This window comes from Natator depressus, chromosome 16 (genome assembly GCF_965152275.1).
Source record: "Natator depressus isolate rNatDep1 chromosome 16, rNatDep2.hap1, whole genome shotgun sequence".
Taxonomy (NCBI): Eukaryota; Metazoa; Chordata; order Testudines; family Cheloniidae; genus Natator; species Natator depressus.
Window position 1 is genome coordinate 1601414 of NC_134249.1, and position 17373 is coordinate 1618786.

The following is a 17373-nucleotide window of genomic DNA, read 5'->3' on the forward strand; positions in this document are numbered from 1 at the left end:
CCTCTGCCATGTACATTGGCCAAACCAGACAGTCTCTATGCAAAAGAATAAATGGACACAAATCTGACATCAGGAATTATAACATTCAAAAACCAGTAGGAGAACAGTTCAGTCTCTCTGGTCACTCAATAACAGACCTAAAAGTGGCAATTCTTCAACAAAAAATTACAAAACCTAAACTTAATTTCCCCAATACTAAATTTGTTAGTCTCTAAGGTGCCACAATGACTCCTCGTTGTTTTTGCTGATACAGACTAACACGGCTATCACTCTGAAATCTATCATGTAGATAAGCCCTTCATGGCAAGTTGGCCAGGAGCCCAAGGTGGCTAGCAAGGAACTCTGGGCCAGATTTTCAAATGTATTTAGGTGCCTAAAGATTCAGAGATTCCAAGGCCAGTGTGGACCCTGGTGATCATCTGGTCTGACCCCCTGTACAGCACAGGCCAGAGACCTGCCCCAAAGCAATGCCTAGAGCAGAGCTTTTAGAAGAACATCCAGTCTCAATTTACAATTGTCACAATGGACCCTTGGTAAATTGTCCCAATGGTTATTTTACCCTCAAAAATGTACACCTTATTTCCAGTCTTAGTTTGACTAACTTCAATTTCCAGCCATCGGATTGTTATACATTGCTCAGCTAGACTGACAAGCCCATTGTTAAATCCCAGTCAGTCAGTATGGCCTACATTTGTTCCTAGTTGTTTACATACAGCCGTATTAAATGTGTATTGTTTGTTTAGCCCAGTTTACCAAGCAAGCTATCCAGCTGTCGCTGTGTCAGTGACCTGTCCCCTTCATTATTTACCACTCCCCCAATTTTTGTGTGGTCTGCAACCTTTATCAGTGATGATGTTGTGTTGTATTTCAGGTCATTGATAAAGATGTTAAATAGGGTACAGCCAAGAACTGATCCTTGAGGGACCTTCCTAGAAACACGCTCACTTGATGACAATTCCCCATTTACAATGGCAGTTAGCCAGTTTTTAATCCATGTAACGGGTATGTTGATTTTATGTGGTTCTGGTTTTTTAATAAAGATGTTGTGCGGTACTACGTCAAACCTCTTCAAGGATATTACGTCTGCACTGATCCTGTTACCAGTCAGATGCAGAGCTGGGCCTGGGCATCCGTCCACAAAGAGATTTAGGCTCCTAACTCCTGTTGAAATGAACTGACACTAGGAGCCTAAATACCTGTGTGCATCTGGGCCTGTGTTGTAGGCACATGCCTCCATCCTTTAGGCACCTTTACTGTCTTACAAAAATCTGTCTGTGCCTGAATTGGGTTCTCAAGAAATTTGATCCAATTACTGTGATCTCAAGCCCTGGCTCCGCTCACGTTTGTAAAATCCCCTGAGGGATTCCCGCGTTAGCTGGGCTCTGGTTGTGTAGCAGCATGGATGGTGGCACTGCCAGCAGGAGCAGGGTAGTGGAAAGGCCACTTAAAAAACTGCTCTGGAGCAGAGTGGCCTGGTGCCTGTATTTCCCTCTCCCCAAGGGGCAAAACATTTTCCCCTTTTCTTTTCTGTTTGTTTAAATTCGGCATGGTTTTCACAGCATGAATGATTGTGCTGTGGGGAGCTGGGCACTGGGGAAATGACAGCATCACAGGAGCCGAGTAAGAAAACTGCACTATGGAGAGAAGGAGGGATTTTTTTCTTCAGCTTTTAAACTCTTGGACTGGGCTCTTCTCCGTTACTACTTATTGCCTGTCAGTGACTAACATATGGTTGGGGTAAAGGAACCCTTGGTAAAGATCCAGCACCCTTGTCTCTGCTGAATACGCTGGCTCTCACAGCAAACCTCCCTGAGCCCACCTGGGGTTCTCCTGCAAAAGCAGGGCAGAGTAAACATGCCTGATTGTTCTAAGGTGAAAGAGATGCAGTTAAACACACAAACAAACGAATCCCCCTTTCAGGCTCTATTAACACATGATAAAGCAAGAAAAAAGGGGAATAAGTCCAATTAGAAAAAAACCCTCTGCAACAGCAAAGTCTAGGTGGCAGGTGGAGAGGGGCCTGGACTAGTAAGACAGGAAGATCGTGGACCAGTAGGAGATGATGTGAGTAACTTCTCTCTGGAAGGGGCAAAACACTTATTGTATTACAGACAATTAAAATATGTGTCACTGCCATGTATGGAATTGCCATAGGGCTGCTCCATGCTTGAAAATGCAAAACATTCTCTCCACCACCATGCTATGAAAAGTTTGAGGTAATCCATTTTAATCCACCCCTTGAGCTCCTGCTGGGGAGCGGCCAATGGGAGCTGCAGGGCGGCACCTGTGGACAGGGCAGTGGGCAGCAGAGACCCTTGGCCGTGCCTCAGCTTAGGAGCAGGAGAGGGAATATGCCGCTGCTTTCGGGAGCCACTTGAGGTAAGCATTGCCCTGAGCCATGCCCCCAAGCCCCTGCCCCAGCCCTGATCCCCCTACTGCCCTCCAAACCCCACACCCCCAGCTGGAGCCTTCACCCCCCCTCACACTCCACCCTCCCTGCCCCAGCCATGAACCCCCTCCCACACCCTGAACACCTCATTTCTGCCCCACCCCAGAGCCCTCACCCTCTGGTGTACCCCAACCCCAATTTCATGAGCATTCATGGCCTGCCACACAATTTCTATAGCCAGATGTGGTCCTCTTACCAAAAAGTTTGCCCATCCCTGCTCTAACATAAGGTAGGTTAGCTGTAACGGTTCTCACATCCCTAGGAAACTGCACCCAGAACTACGAAAATGTATTGAGGAAAAGTCTACAAATTCAAGCAAGAGAGTGAGACCTCATCTTGCAAGGCAGGCAACCAGAGCAGGGAGGGAATACGGGGGAAGGTTAGTAGTAGTTTAATTTTTAAACTTGGTGATCTGTTCAGGCATTTCCAAAAGATGAGCATTATGTCTGCTCAGCCTTAAAGTTTTGGACACATGACCCTGATACTTGGCACAAGGCACTTAGCCATTCCTGAGACACTCCCTGAACATGCCTAGTCAAGAATCAAAGGGCCTTGCTTCTGTTTATCTTATCCCACGGTGGGAATAAGGCCCTGCTTCTGGAAGACACGTCCACACTGAGTTATTGAGGCATTGCTTTTCCTGCGTAGCACCATGTGTGAACAAACCCTTAGGGCTGGGGTGCTGAACGATTTCCTAAAGGCTGGTAGATTGTTCTCATTTTACAGCTGGGGTAAAAGACTTACATAGAGAGCTCATACTTCTCCTAATTCTCAGCCTACTGCCTAAAACAGATAGCCGACACTCTCCTTGACTAGTAGCTGTAATCCATGATAAGGAGTACTTGTGGCACCTTAGAGACTAATCTTTCATGAGCTACAGCTCACTTCATCGGATGCATACTGTGGAAAGTGTAGAAGATCTTTTTATATACACACAAAGCATGAAAAAATACCTCCTCCCACCCCACTCTCCTGCTGGTAATAGCTTATCTAAAGTGATCACTCTTCTTACAATGTGTATGATAATCAAGGTGGGCCATTTCCAGCACAAATCCAGGGTTTAACTTTAACAAAAATAAATTTGTTAGTCTCTAAGGTGCCATAAGTCCTCCTTTTCTTTTTGCGAATACAGACTAACATGGCTGCTACTCTGAAACCTGTAATCCATGATGTTACTGTGTGCTCTGCTCCATATGCCAGAGCTGTAGCAGGCTTATGTATAGTTCTGGGTCGATGGGCTGACTTTACAGCTAAGCCGTGTCTGCTGGTTGCTAGCAGGAATCCAGACACACCCCTGTAGTTCGTGCATTTCCCTTTTGTTTCTCCTGGGGGGGATGTTATCGTTCACGTTCCCAGTGAACTGTACGCTCTGCATGTGAGGGACCAACAAAACAGCAATGAAGTTGAAGCTGTGCTGCACAGAAAATTAAATGAACCACCAACCAGTCCTAGGAACGAGAAGGCAGGAAAGCCGCAGGCTCCTCAGTACAAGACATACTTGTCCTCCCTCCACATAGTGATAGAACTCCTGCCCAAGTAGCTGGGCCAGATCCTCAACGCATTCCAGGTGCCTAACTCCCATTGCTCACAATGACCAAATCTCCCGGCCTCCTGCCTCAGCCTGGCTGCAGGAGCAGGACCACTGTGTCTCTTCACCCCACCGCACGGGCCCTCCTGAGCCAGCACAGAGCCCCCTTGCGCACCAGGCCTGACGACCCCCACGGTGGGACAAGGGGGGCAGTTCTACTCAAGGCCTGGCTGTCCTGCGGCAGGAGCACTGTGCCTTTCCCAGCACAGCAGACCCCCACCCTTGGGAGCCACCACTGAGCTGTCCCCTTTGGCTGCTAGCAAGATGGGTACTACTGCAGGGAGCAGGGGGCTGTGCTTGTGATCCTCCTGTGGCAGGCAGGCCCCCATCTCCCTCCCACACGCAGGGTCCCCTAGAAGCGCTCTGTCCCAGCAGCTGCAGGCAGGGCCTTCCCTTGAGGCTTATCCGAAAGTGGAGAGGGAGGGGGGGATAAGCCCATTGCAGGGACGCTGCAGCCTGAAGGCGAAGCCCAGGGCAGGGCTGCAGGCCTGGTACTGGCAGTTTTCCGGCTGGGCTGGAGGCTTTGCTGCTCCAGGTTCCCTTTCCCTGTTTGCAGGAGTGGGCCGGGCTCCCTTGGCTCATTAGCGGGTCCTGTTCTGCCCCATGGGGCGCTCACAGAGACCCAGCACGCTGGGGTGGGGGTGAGTGGGAAGCTGCCTTTATTTCCTCTTTCCACAGACTCTTACTGCCTTGCTCTCGACCACCAGAGGGGCCTCGCCAGATTGTTCCAGGCCCAGGGAGCCCCCCAATGCCTGGCACCCCACCACACACACAGCCTGGGCCAGCTCCTGTCACTTCTGTTCCTAACACAAATGTAAGCAGTGTCGGGATGAGCTCTACCCTGACATCTGGTGGTGAGGTGTGGCAAGTTGTGGAAAAGAACTTCAGGGGCCTAGCTCATTTGCATAGGCACACCCACCCCGCCTAGAATGAGGCCATAGCTGCCCAAATGGTCACTTTGGCTGCTGTGGGACCCCCAGTGTCTCTGTTATTGGGGCAGGAAGAATAAATTGTTATTACCCTGATTATGGGAACTGTGCTTGGAACTGTACTTGGCCTTTTGTTATGATGGAGGGACTCACCATCAACTGAGTAGCACTCGCTAGGCAAGGGTCATGGGTTCCAAAACTCTGTGAATTGAGAGAGGTTGGGGACAAGTATTAATACTTGGTGGTATGGGCCTCTTGGTGAGGGCCTTACATGTTAATTGCACTTCCTCCTCTCTCCACTGTAGAATATCAGAGCTAATTTTGATTTCATTAGGAGTCTAGTTACAGGCTGCTGAGCTCACTTTGGGCTAATGGTGCACCAGCACTGAGGCTCCCCTACTATAAGCTGGATTCACCAAAGAGCTGAACTGACTAAGAGCTGAAATCACTGAGTGTTGTGTTAAGTAGTGGGGGAGCCTGAAGATATATTGTGGAACAGTTTGCGGGAGGGCTGGAGTGCCTTGTGGACAGGCTGGTGGAGCAGTTCCTAGGACAGCGGGAGCTGCTGGTGGGATGCGGAGCAGTTCGTGGACCGGCTGGTGGAGCAGTTCATGGGACGGCGGGAGCTGCTTGTGGGGCATGGAGCGGAGCGGAGCAAAGCGTTTTGTGGGGTGGCTGGTGGAGTGGAGCGGAGGCCTATGGAGCTGTGGGGCGGTCAGCTTCAGATCATGTAAGGTGCTTGCGAGAGGGGAAGTATTGCCTCTTGGAGGCACCCAGAGGGGGTGGTATATATTTGTCCCAGGTCACTGGGTAGGGGCTCGAGCCGGTTTGCATTGTGTTATTGGAATGGATCCCCTAGATATTGAACCCAGCCCTTGTTGCTGCCAACTCTGACGGGCAGAAGGGTTACACAAATATTCATGTTAGGGCTTGTGCTGGATAGTTGTAGGGGATTCCCCTGGCACCCACGCTCAGCCCACCCTGCGTCGCCAGCACTAAGGACACCATGCACGTGGCTCAGCAAGGCTCTGGGTGGAGGCTGCCGCGTTTGGGCTCCTGCAGGGGTCCCAGGTCAGGGCTCAGCTGATCCATCTGAAAAGGCCTCTCCCCACTGCTCCATCAGCAGCCTGGCCCTGGGCCCCCATGGCTACTGGGTCAGTTCTGTCCTGAGCCGGCGCCAGCCGCCCCTCCGGCTGCACCCCCAGGTCCTGGCCTACTTCAGGAAGACCAGCAGGAAGACGACGGAGAGGATGAGGATGCCCATGGCGAAGCACAGGTGCAGATTCTCCACCGAGGAGATGGGTGGTTGAGCATCCGCGGGTGCCGCTGGGCCCTGGAGCCTCACCAAGAAGGTGTTCTGCACCTCCTGCACACGGAGACCGCTCCAGGCCCTGGGGCTGCCCGGCACCGCCAAGCCATACGGGGAGACCACGCTGCTTATGGTGAAGATGGATGACTGGGTCACGTAGTTAAACTCCACGTCCAGGGAGAGAGAGGAGTCGCTTGTGGAGTACTCCGAGGCGCTGGGGGCTGCCTCCTCCTCCCTCTCCTCCTCCCCTGGGCCCTAGCTGTCCCCCGCCAGGACCCCGGGGCTGCCCAGGGCCGACGCTTCCCGCAGAATGTCCTCGTCGTTCTGCAGGGCCTGCAGCCCCTGCTTGGGCACCAGGGTCACCGTCCTGCAGAAGGGGCAGACCACAGAGGAGATGGCCCGGGCCTGGCAGACCAGCTTCCTGAGGCAGGCGAGGCACAGCGAGTGCTGGCACAGCAGCAGCTTGGGCACCCGCCACGGGGAAGCTGCTTTGTAGGCCTCGTAGCAAATCCCACATTCCCCGGCACACACGTCCAGCGGGACGTCAGCCGGAGCCAGCGCCATGAGGCCTGGGCTGGGGTGGGACCTGCTGCCTTGGGAAGTAGCAGGGCTCCAGCTGAGCTCACTGGCTCAGGCCCTTACTGAGGGCCCATCCCCAGGGTGGCAGGAGCTGGACTGGCCTTGGCTCCCGCCCCAGAGGAGTTGGGTGCTGAGGAAAGTTGCCCCCAGGGATGAAATCAGCCTGTAAGAGAGTCCTGGCTGTCCTGCTGGCTGTCCGGGTCCTCGGATCCTGCCCTGAGCCGGATCCTGGGCTGTGGCTTTGCCACTGCAGAGAGTGCGAAGTCCCTGAGGCGAGCCAAAGCCAACACACGCAGCGGGAGCAGGAACGGCGTGGCTGCCTCAGCTCCTCGCTGTGACCCAACTGTGCTGGCCACAGCCCTGGGAGCCAGCGGTGCCCTGCAACGGCGAGACCTGCCTGGAGGCACCAAGGTGATTTCTGAGCCCAGCAGGAGTGTTTCAGTTTAGCCATCACCTTCCCCGACCAAGGGCTTTTCCCATCAGCATAGGCGATCCCCCTCCCCGACAGGGGGTTGCTAGGGCAATGGGAGAATTCGTCTGTTGACCTACCACTGGCTACCCCACGGGTTGGGTTGACTTAGGGGCTTTACTCAGGGGTCTAGATTTTTCACACCCCTGAGTGACATATTTAGGCCAACTGAATTGTCTAGTGTGGACAAGGCCTGAGGATGTGGCTACAGCGGCCGCGCTGCAGCTGTGCCGCTCTAGTGTAAACACTTCGTACAGCGAGGGAAGGGGATTTTCCAGTGCAGTGAAAGAGCCACTTCCTCCCCAGGTGGTAGCTAGGTTTAAGGTGGAAGAATTCTTTTGGTGACCACACTGCATCCACCCCGGGCTAGATCCGTCTAATCTCAGGACTCAGAGCGTAACATTTCTGACTGTTCTGATCGACATAATTTCTAAGTGTAGCCTAAGCTGGAATAACAGGCCAGGGCTGGGGAGTCGCACACCGCAGGGCGCTGTTTGCACGGGGTGAAAGGCTGGAAACGGGACCAGCTGGTCACTGGCTTAGCTAGGCTATACCCTGGCTGTGATGAGCTGTTAACAGCAGGCGCTGATACGTTCAGCTTCCTCTCCCCTCCTTAGCAGGGGCCGCGGTGTATCCGCACCAATCTGCACCCTCACAGCTGTGACTCCTTGGGGGCAGGAGCAGAGCTTGAGAGGAAAGTGCTGGCCATACAAACACAACCAGCAAAGCGGGGAGGGGGAGACTGAGCTGGACGGGGTAGTGCCCCCCGCCATTGTCAGACAGGTCTGGGCGCTGGGTGTGTGTGTGTTCCCACAGCCCTCTTCACTGTTGGTAGGCCCCACAGCTAGCCTGGAACAGACAATGCCTGGCTGGGGTGGCTTATTGTTATTATTTATTGTGTGTTTTACCATCGCTCCTGCGAGTCTCCGCCATGGGCCAGGCACCCAGGGTGCTAGGTGCCATGCAAGGACAGGACAAAAAGTCCCTGCCCCAAAGCGCTGACACTCAAAGCAGCCCACACAGACCCTGGGCAGGGCAGGGAGAGCAGAGCACACCCCAACAGGGACCATGGGACAGTGGCAAACGGCACGGCAGTGCCATGTTTTTTTGGGGAGGTGGTGGTGGTTAGGAGGGAATAAGCTAAAGGGAAGGGAGAGGGGCCCTGAGGCGAAAAGTGTGAGAGGTTGCAGGGGGCAGGAAAGGGTAAGGGGAGTGATGCTGAGGTGAAGTGGGTGTGAGGGATGGTGAGGGTGGGAGCAAACAGGCAGTCAATCAACTCAGGGCAGAGAAACCTGGAGTTGCAGCTAGCAAGAGATGTTAAGAGTAACAAGAAGGGTTTCTTCAGGTATGTTAGCAACAAGAAGAAAGCCAAGGAAAGTGTGGGCCCCTTACTGAATGAGGGAGGCAACCTAGTGACAGAGGATGTGGAAAAAGCTAATGTACTCCATGCTTTTTTTGCCTCTGTCTTCACGAACAAGGTCAGCTCCCAGACTACTGCACTGGGTAGCACAGCATGGGGAGGAGGTGACCAGCCCTCTGTGGAGAACGAAGTGGTTCAGGACTATTTAGAAAAGCTGGACGAGCCCAAGTCCATGGGGCCGGATGCGTTGCATCCAAGAATGCTAAAAGAGTTGGCGGATGTGATTGCAGAGCCATTGGCCATTATCTTTGAAAACTCATGGCGATCGGGGGAGGTCCCGGACGACTGGAAAAAGGCTAATGTAGTGCCCATCTTTAAAAAAGGGAAGGAGGAGGATCCTGGGAACTACAGGCCAGTCAGCCTCACCTCAGCCCCTGGAAAAATCATGGAGCAGGTCCTCAAGGAATCAATTCTGAAGCACTTAGAGGAGAGGAAAGTGATCGGGAACAGTCAGCATGGATTCACCAAGGGCAAGTCATGCCTGACTAATCTAATTGCCTTCTATGATGAGATAACTGGCTCTGTGGATGAGGGGAAAGCAGTGGACGTGTTGTTCCTTGACTTTAGCAAAGCTTTTGACAGGGTCTACCACAGTATTCTTGCCAGCAAGTTAAAGAAGTATGGGTTGGATGAATGGACTATAAGGTGGAAAGAAAGTTGGCTAGATTGTCGGGCTCAATGGGTAGTGATCAAGTGCTCCATGTCTAGTTGGCAGCCGGTATCAAGTGGAGTGCCCCAAGGGTCGGTCCTGGGGCCAGTTTTGTTCAATATCTTCATAAATGATCTGGAGGATGGTGTGGATTGCACCCTCAGCAAGTTTGCGGATGACACTAAACTGGGAAGAGTGGTAGATATGCTGGAGGATATGGATAGGATACAGAGGGACCTAGACAAATTAGAGGATTGGGCCAAAAGAAATCTGATGAGGTTCAACAAGGACAAGTGCAGAGTCCTGCACTTAGGACGGAAGAATCCCATGCACCGCTACAGACTAGGGACCAAATGGCTAGGAAGCAGTTCTGCAGAAAAGGACCTCGGGGTTACAGTGGACGAGAAGCTGGATATGAGTCAACAGTGTGCCCTTGTTGCCAAGAAGGCGAATGCCATTTTGGGATGTATAAGTAGGGGCATTGCCAGCAGATTGAGGGACATGATCGTTCCCCTCTATTTGACATTGGTGAGGCCTCATGTGGAGTACTGTGTCCAGTTTTGGGCCCCACACTACAAGAAGGATGTGGAAAAATTGGAAAACGTCCAGCAGAGGGCAACAAAAATGATTAGGGGACTGGAACATATGACTTATGAGGAGAGGCTGAGGGAACTGGGGATGTTTAGTCTGCAGAAGAGAAGAATGAGGGGGGATTTGATAGCTGCTTTCAACTACCTGAAAGGGGGTTCCAAAGAGGATGGCTCTAGACTGTTCTCAGTGGTAACAGATGACAGAACAAGGAGTAATGGTCTCAAGTTGCAGTGGGGGAGATTTAGGTTGGATATTAGGAAAAACTTTTTTACTATGAGGGTAGTGAAACACTGGAATGCGTTACCTAGGGAGGTGGTGGAATCTCCTTCGCTAGAAGTTTTTAAGGTCAGGCTTGACAAAGCCCTGGCTGGGATGATTTAGTCGGGGATCGGTCCTGCTTTGAGCAGGGGGTTGGACTAGATGACCTCCTGAGGTCCCTTCTTACCGTGATATTCTATGCTTCTTTGAAATACCACACTGGGAGGCACCTGCCAGGGAGGATTCCCTGCCACATTTCCCACTAGTCTGCTTCCTTTCGCACCTCGTTGTGCACGGCTGTTTGGTGCAGTGTGGGACTTGGCCTAATGCCACAGCCTTGAGCTCACTACAGATTAGTACATAACCCATTCCCCCAGCAGCTGTTTCAGTTCCGCTCCCTGCCCTGTCCCGCTCCCCAGGCTCAGCTGGATCGGGCGAAGCCCTGTCTGTCAGAGCCCACGCGACGTACTGACCGAACTGGCCGGTAGGAGCAGAGCGGGGAGGGGGGTGAGGCAGCTCAGAGGACCTGGCCCAGCAGCAAAACCGGTGGCTCTTTGACTAATCCAGCAGCCCCAGGTCCCCACTGCTGAGGATGGGAGCATGAGCGGCAACAAGGGATGTGCTTCTGCCCCCACCTTTACTGCAGCCATCCCAGCACCAGCTCAGCTGCTGAACAGAGTCAACCCAGCCAGCCAGCAGCAGGCGAGCCGCTGAGGAATCTGCTTCCACTTGCGGGGGCTCACCAGCTGCACTCCCCCAAGCTGCCAGCCCACTCGTCTGGCACTTGGCATGAAGAGCAAGGCGATGCAGTGTTGCATTGGGAGGAGCCATTCACTCGTTGCGGGAGTCACTGGTTACTGTGTGCGCGACAACAGCCTTGGAACAGGGAACGTTCAGGGAAAGGGGAAAGCCCTTGGCCCCTTCCACCATGCTTGCGTCAGCTCCCCTCATGAGCTCAGCCCTGCCCCTACGCCAGGAGGGTGGTAGCACCTCAGGGCTCAGCGGTAAACCCCCATGTGTGCTGTGTGCTGCAGTGCAGACAGGAGGGGGCCTGCAATGAGGGGCTCCCAGGCCGCCCCTAAGGCTGCAGTGGGCTCAGTAAGCAAGCTACTGGCTCAGGAAGGGCCCCTCTCCCCCGCCATGGCTGGAGTCGGAGCACTTACCCCAGCTTTGCTGCCAGGCTTTGCTTTGACCCCCTCTACTGCCCGGGCATGGGGTGGAATCCTCCCCATCTTTCCTCGCCCCCCTCCTCTGCCCCCAAGTGCCTAGCTGGTTATCTGCAGAAGGCAAATACAGCAACTGGCTGAGACGGCTCAGGCCTGACCCCCCCCCCCCAATTTATCTCCCCCACAGCACCTATTGATATGAGGGTGTTGAAATCTGATTTCTCCTCCCTAGGGACCCTGGAGTTGCAGGACAAGGCCTTTCCTGTACGTGCTGCAGCACACGCAGGCTCAGGCTCGGGCAGCATGACACACCCAGGCCGCAGCGTGCCCCAGAGTTTATGGATGCTCTGAACCTCGCGCCCTCCCCCATCAGGCATTTCACCAAGCGCCCAGAGGTGCTGGGCTGGCACAGCTGCCCTCTCCCAGGGAACGCTGCCTCCATCCAACTGCCTCCAAAGCGCAGTCTGAAGGTGCAGAATCGGGCCGTCAGAATCACAAATCGGTTGCCTAGCTACCTTGACCCACCCCCTTCAGCTGCCACAAAGCTCACAGGCTCTGTTCTCCACAGGCACCTCCCTCTCTCTTGTATCCACTGGGGTCAGCGGGACACCCCGGGCATTACTGACCACGGCCCCCTGCACTGAACACAAGAGGAGTTGTTTCCTCGGGTGCTTTGCTATGTTGCTTTCACCACAGCACCTCATGAATTCAGCTTCACGCCACCCAGTGCAAGGAGATGGTAGCCTCATCCTCCTCGGTCAGCCAGTGAACACAGCACAGAGCAGGGAAGGCCAAAACCACCAACGGTGGCTACTCGGTTTGGTCGCCCAACTTGTGACACAGTTCCTGCTTTTCCAGGCCAGTTAGTGTTTTACAGCCCATTCTGTGATCGAAGCAGAGCGCCAATCAACCTCAGCTGCCACGGTTGCAGAGCCGGCCCCAGGTACAGGTGGCTATTGCTAGAGGGGGCTCAGCCCCCCCCCCAATCTATCAGCCCAGCTTCCCAGCTGTCCCCCACATGCACGTCCAGCTCAAGGGGAAGCCCTGATCCAACCTGTGGTGAGAAGGAGCCAAAAGGCTGGGGGTGGGAGGTAGCTGGGCTCAGGCCTGCCCCCTCCATGGGACAGGACACAGCTGGGTGGGCTTACTCTGCATCCCCCCTTCGGCCATGGGACAAGAGCTAGCACTGCCCCAGATGAGTGCACAGCTAGGCTAGCTTGTTCTCCGACACCCCCCAGTGAGTGCAGGGCCCAGTGAGCTCGCTGTCCTACCCCTGCCCTCTAGGTAGCTGTTAAGTGTTAGCTCCCCCAAGCAGTAGTCACCCTCCATCTCCCTACGGGCCAGGGGCGCGCACTGGGTACCCAGAAAACGAGGAACTGTGAAAAGACTGGTGTAAGTGACATACCCATCACTGCACACAAACTGTGGCAGAGGCAGGGATAGAATTGAGTCCTCCAGGGCAGCATTCAGCTGCCGTAACCATGAGACTCTTTTCTCTTCCCCCAGCCCTGCCTCATGCATTGCCCAGCACCCAGCTTCTGCACGAAATGTGATTATGTGAACACTGCATATGCACAAGGAGGCTGAATCCCGCCCCCCATCATTCCCCTTCCAACCTCTGTTCTGCAGTTCAATGTGCTTCCTCCTCATTGCCTAGACCCAGGAATGGCCAAGGGGGGGAAGTAGGAGCACAGGGCGAGAGACCTTGCGCTCAGTACTGGTGCCCGGCCCCACAGCAGTCCCCAGTAGCTGGGAGCAGCAATTGCAGGAAAAGTCCTGCTCAGCCCTGGTAGCTCTGGACTCAGGCGCTCTGTGTGCGTGTGTGTGTGGGGGGGGGTTGCATATGAGTGAAACAGGGGTCAGAGTTTTTGATTGACATGGGCACAAGAACGTATTTTACCTGAGAAGTGGCTGAATGGTTTTTGGCTGAAGCTTCCCAAAACCATTCAGCCTGAGGCAGACACTGGGCCTGGGAAACATTAGCCCAAATGCATAATGTTTGGCAAAGGTATAAGCACTGAAAACAGGGTCTTGTAAAGGGACGCGTCAGGCCACCTTAACGAAAGGGGACACTGGCACCTTTGTGCAGCATTGCAGGGAGGGGTCATGTGGAAGAGCATGGGTATTGACTGACTCCAGAGTAAATCTGCTTTGTTTGAAAGTAAAGAAGTCTCTTTGGTAGCCCCAGCCCCTAGGATCCACGTGACCATTGTGCACAGAGAGCACGTGGCTCCCCCAAGGCACATCTCGCAGACTTGGGCCCATAAGCCTTCCCATTTTGCCATCACCAGTCATGGGGCTGGGGACAGAGAAGCAGCAAGTGGGTCCCACGTTCTGGAGCCTTCCTTCCAGAGCTCAGCCGCTGAGGAGATCAGGGAGGGAACTGTCTAGGGCTGCTCTGGAGAGCCAGGCCTGGCATCAGCAGGTCTAGCTCCACCTGCCCTGAGTCCTACAGCCTCCTATTCCAGTCCTACGCCGTGGCCTTCCCCCCCACAAGCTCTGCCCACCACTGGTCTCTGGGAGGGAGGTGAGCCAACACCACCGGCTCTGAGGAGCTGGGCCTCGCTGATGCAGACAGATGAGGCTAACCAGTGAGATCCCAGAAGTCCCATTGCCACTGGCGACCCAGGGCAGGCTTTGAACCTCAGCCCCTGGAGGTAAAAGGCCAGCACACAACACTGAGTCACCCTTCAACTGCCCTCTCGTTTCTCGAGAGAAATGTGAGTAAATTGCCACCAGCACAAACTAGCTGCACCCGGGGGACAAGACAGGCTGGTTAAGCTTGTAGGTCAAGGTCTAGAGAGTGGGGACTTACTGAAATTGTTACTTATTAATTAAAATGGAGAAGCAATCAACCACATGCCCTGCGCCCAATGCAAAGCAGCCAACAGCTACATGAAGAACATGACTCTCCCCCCCATGCATGGCTAGCTCCAGCCCATAGCTTTGGCAAGAGGGCCCTGCTCTCCCCTGCACCGCTGGCACGGGGCAGCAGTAGTGCCCCGAGGAAATCAGAGCCTTAGCTCAAGAAACGCACATCTATTTTCAGCCAAGACCCGGCAGGGCTGGACAAATGGCCCCAGCAGACCACCTGTGAGCCCCATCCTGCAGGGTCAGCTGCAAGTTCTCCAGTCACATCACTGATGGATGCCGCTTGGTTTGTCCCTCCCCAAACCCAGTGACAGGAGTGGGCCTTCCCGGACCATGCTTGACTTGCGCTATCAGCCTGCAGTCCAAGATGCCAAGACTGGAGCAGCCACTTACATTCAGAACCAGCCCCCTCTATGTCTAGCTAGCAGATCCAACTTGACAAACAGCTCCTTGCCAGACCCATGGGCCCTCCCCCTGCAATGGGAGCTGGGTTAAAGAGTGTGTGTGTGTGGGGGGCAATCATGGTTCTCCCAGCATGGTCAGCTGCTAAGGGTCAGATCTCTCTGGTGCATGGTGCAGGACGGTGAGGGCTTGGAGCAGTCTGGGTGTGAGGGCCTGGCAGGGTTCCCACAGAATCACACGCTTGCTGCCAAATGCTTGTCCTTTCCCAGCAACAGCACCCCATGGAGTAGCTCTGGTCTCCTAGGTGCCCAGGTCCATGCCAAAAGGGAGCTACTCAGAGCACAAAAGGAAGCTATTGACTGAGCCAGTCTCCTCTGGCTCAGAGGAAACAGTGTAGTGAGATCATGTTGATGAAGGCAAATAAATATATTAGACAGGCTGGGGATGGGCTTCAGCCCCCCCAGGAGACTTGGGAGCACACAGAGAGAGAGGGCCATGCAAAGGCAAGGGAGGCAGAAATCCACCGACACTCAGGGGGACTTGAGACAACCCATGAGTCACTCAGCAGAGTCCGCTTCCATCTGCATAGCACAGGGGGCGACTGCAGGGGTTACTGTGGGGGGAAGAGGGGTGTTGCTAGACATGCCTACAAGATCGTACGAGAACATTCAACCCCAGAGTTACCCCCCCCAGGACATGAGGGGACTGCACATTCCAGTCCCCCGCAAAGCAGCCTCCCAGGCTCTGAGCCAGTGCAAAGTGTACACATCACAGTGGGAGGGGCGGTTGATACACTGCGACATGGGGATAAGTAGATTTGACACCCACCCAGACCTCTGAGGAGCCTTGGGCAGCGAGCCTGCAGCCCCAAGCGCTCAGCAGCTGCTCCCGGGCTAGCTGCTGCGGAAGATGCGGATGCGCTGCACGATGTCTGTGCGGCAGAGGGGGCAGGTGCGCAGGGCCTCGCAGCACGTCCGGCAGCAGCACACGTGGCCACAGTTCAGGAAGATCATCTGGGCCTGCAGGAAGGAGGCAGAGCAGAGATGGGGTCATACTGCTCCTGCCCCGTCCACCGCACAGCAGAAAGACTGGCACACACAGTCACCCGCTAGGCCTCGCAGCACCCTCCAGGTAGAAGAGCAGTGTCATTCCCCTTTTACAGAGGGGAAACTGAGGCACAGAGCGGGGCTGTGAATTGCCCAAGCTCACCCACTGAGTCCATGGCAGAGCTGGGACTAGAATCCAGGTGTCCTGATCTTTGGTCCCTTCCTCTAAGCACCGCATGTTCCTATTGAAGTAGATCCAGTGCTGGGCCCAGCTTTCACTCTCCTATGTTCCTGAATACACTGAGCAAAGCAGGGCTTCCAAAGCAGAGAGCTCAGGCATCGCCACTCTGGAGAGCTGGGGTTGGACAGAGCCAGTCTGCGGGGATCAGAGCTGTCGGCAACCCCTGCCTGACCCTGAATCTTGCTCTGCCCCATTTTCAGGGATAAACCCAGGTGAAAACTCAAATCTCTCCCCCACCAACCAGGCGACTGATCCTACTCCCCCGTCTCCTGCTTGTGAGCACCGCTTGGAAGGAAGCCAAGGCGAGCAGGGCCAGCATCTCCACTCACTGCTCTTCCCGGCAGTCTGCTTGGCAGCCCAGGGCTGTGCTCACAGACGTGATGAGGACACACTGTGCTCCTGGCAAGTGCCAAGGATCAGAAGCAGCTCCCTACAGCAGCCAGCTGTTGAGGCGGGAGGTGGGTGTCATGTCAGACTCCATAAAGGGAGAGATGAGAGGGCCCTGCCCCAGGCTAGGATGCTGATCCCAGCCAGTAGGTCAGCCTCTGGGAGCTCCCTGCTGTACACTGCTGCCCAGCTGCGGCATTCCAGTCAACAGTCCCTTCCCCGACTCCAGGAACTCACCTCCTGCTCCATGCAGACCACGCACTCAGACTTCCTCTCGTCCAGCTCCAGCTGGGGCGCAGAAGGGAGGATTTCTTCACGGGGGGTGCTTGGCTCTGGGGCTGCAGGGCCCTTGGTCTCAGTGCTCGTCAGCAGCTCTGCAGTCAGCAGGAGAAAGCATGAGTGCCAGCACTAGCCTCCTCTTAATACCAGCCCCCACGCCAAGCAGCACAGCACAGAGCCCTGCCATCTGACTGGCGGGAGGCTGCAGCACTCCCTTCTCTAAACAACCGGCTCTGCAGCTCCTCCCTGACCTGCCTCTTCTCCGGCTCCCACTCAGCCCTGCACATCTCCCCCTCCCCTCTTGGGCTGTCCAGTGCCTGCACAGAGCTGCAGACCTTCAGCCCAGAGGGCTAGGAGGCTGCTCTGGGCTGAAGGGGACCAGGACTCTTACAGAACACCGACATCCAGCAATGAGGCAGAGGAATAAGTTGGTGGTACCTGGGATTGTTTTAGCCACAGCCAGGATCTCCTGGGCTCGCCTGAGGATCGCACGCTGCAGGCCAGTTTCTGTTATTCCAATCTGCAGCACAAGGAGAAGCCAGTTAGCTCGGAGAGGCCAGGGCTGAGAACAGGATACATGGCCTGGGCAAAGCTCGTTGGCTTCATGCCGCAATGCCTTGGGAAGCAGGTGATGCCTTCCTGTGTCTCCCACTAGGCCTGGAGCCAGAACCAAAGCGTTTCTTGGCATGGGCCAGCAAAAGGCCTGGAGAGCACTCAGGGGAGGATGAAGGTACCAAGCC

The 17373-nt window shown here is 54.8% G+C and overlaps 1 protein-coding gene across 3 annotated transcripts in view; it reads right to left on the reverse strand.

Moving 5' to 3' along the window:
• Nucleotides 1–15121: 15121 nt before the first annotated feature.
• Nucleotides 15122–17373, reverse strand: part of LRSAM1 (leucine rich repeat and sterile alpha motif containing 1) — a 55439-nt gene continuing 53187 nt past the window's right edge. For 2 of the 3 annotated variants that reach the window (XM_074974047.1, XM_074974045.1), the window contains exons 23-25: nt 17072–17153; nt 16592–16728; nt 15125–15699 (exon numbers count right to left, since the gene is read on the reverse strand). In XM_074974047.1, coding sequence (XP_074830148.1) covers nt 15574–15699; nt 16592–16728; nt 17072–17153 — 345 coding nt within the window. In that variant the 3' untranslated portion in view covers nt 15125–15573. Of the gene's footprint in view, nt 15700–16591; nt 16729–17071; nt 17154–17373 lie in introns of all 3 variants that reach the window. The other variant, XM_074974048.1, reaches the window with a different exon arrangement.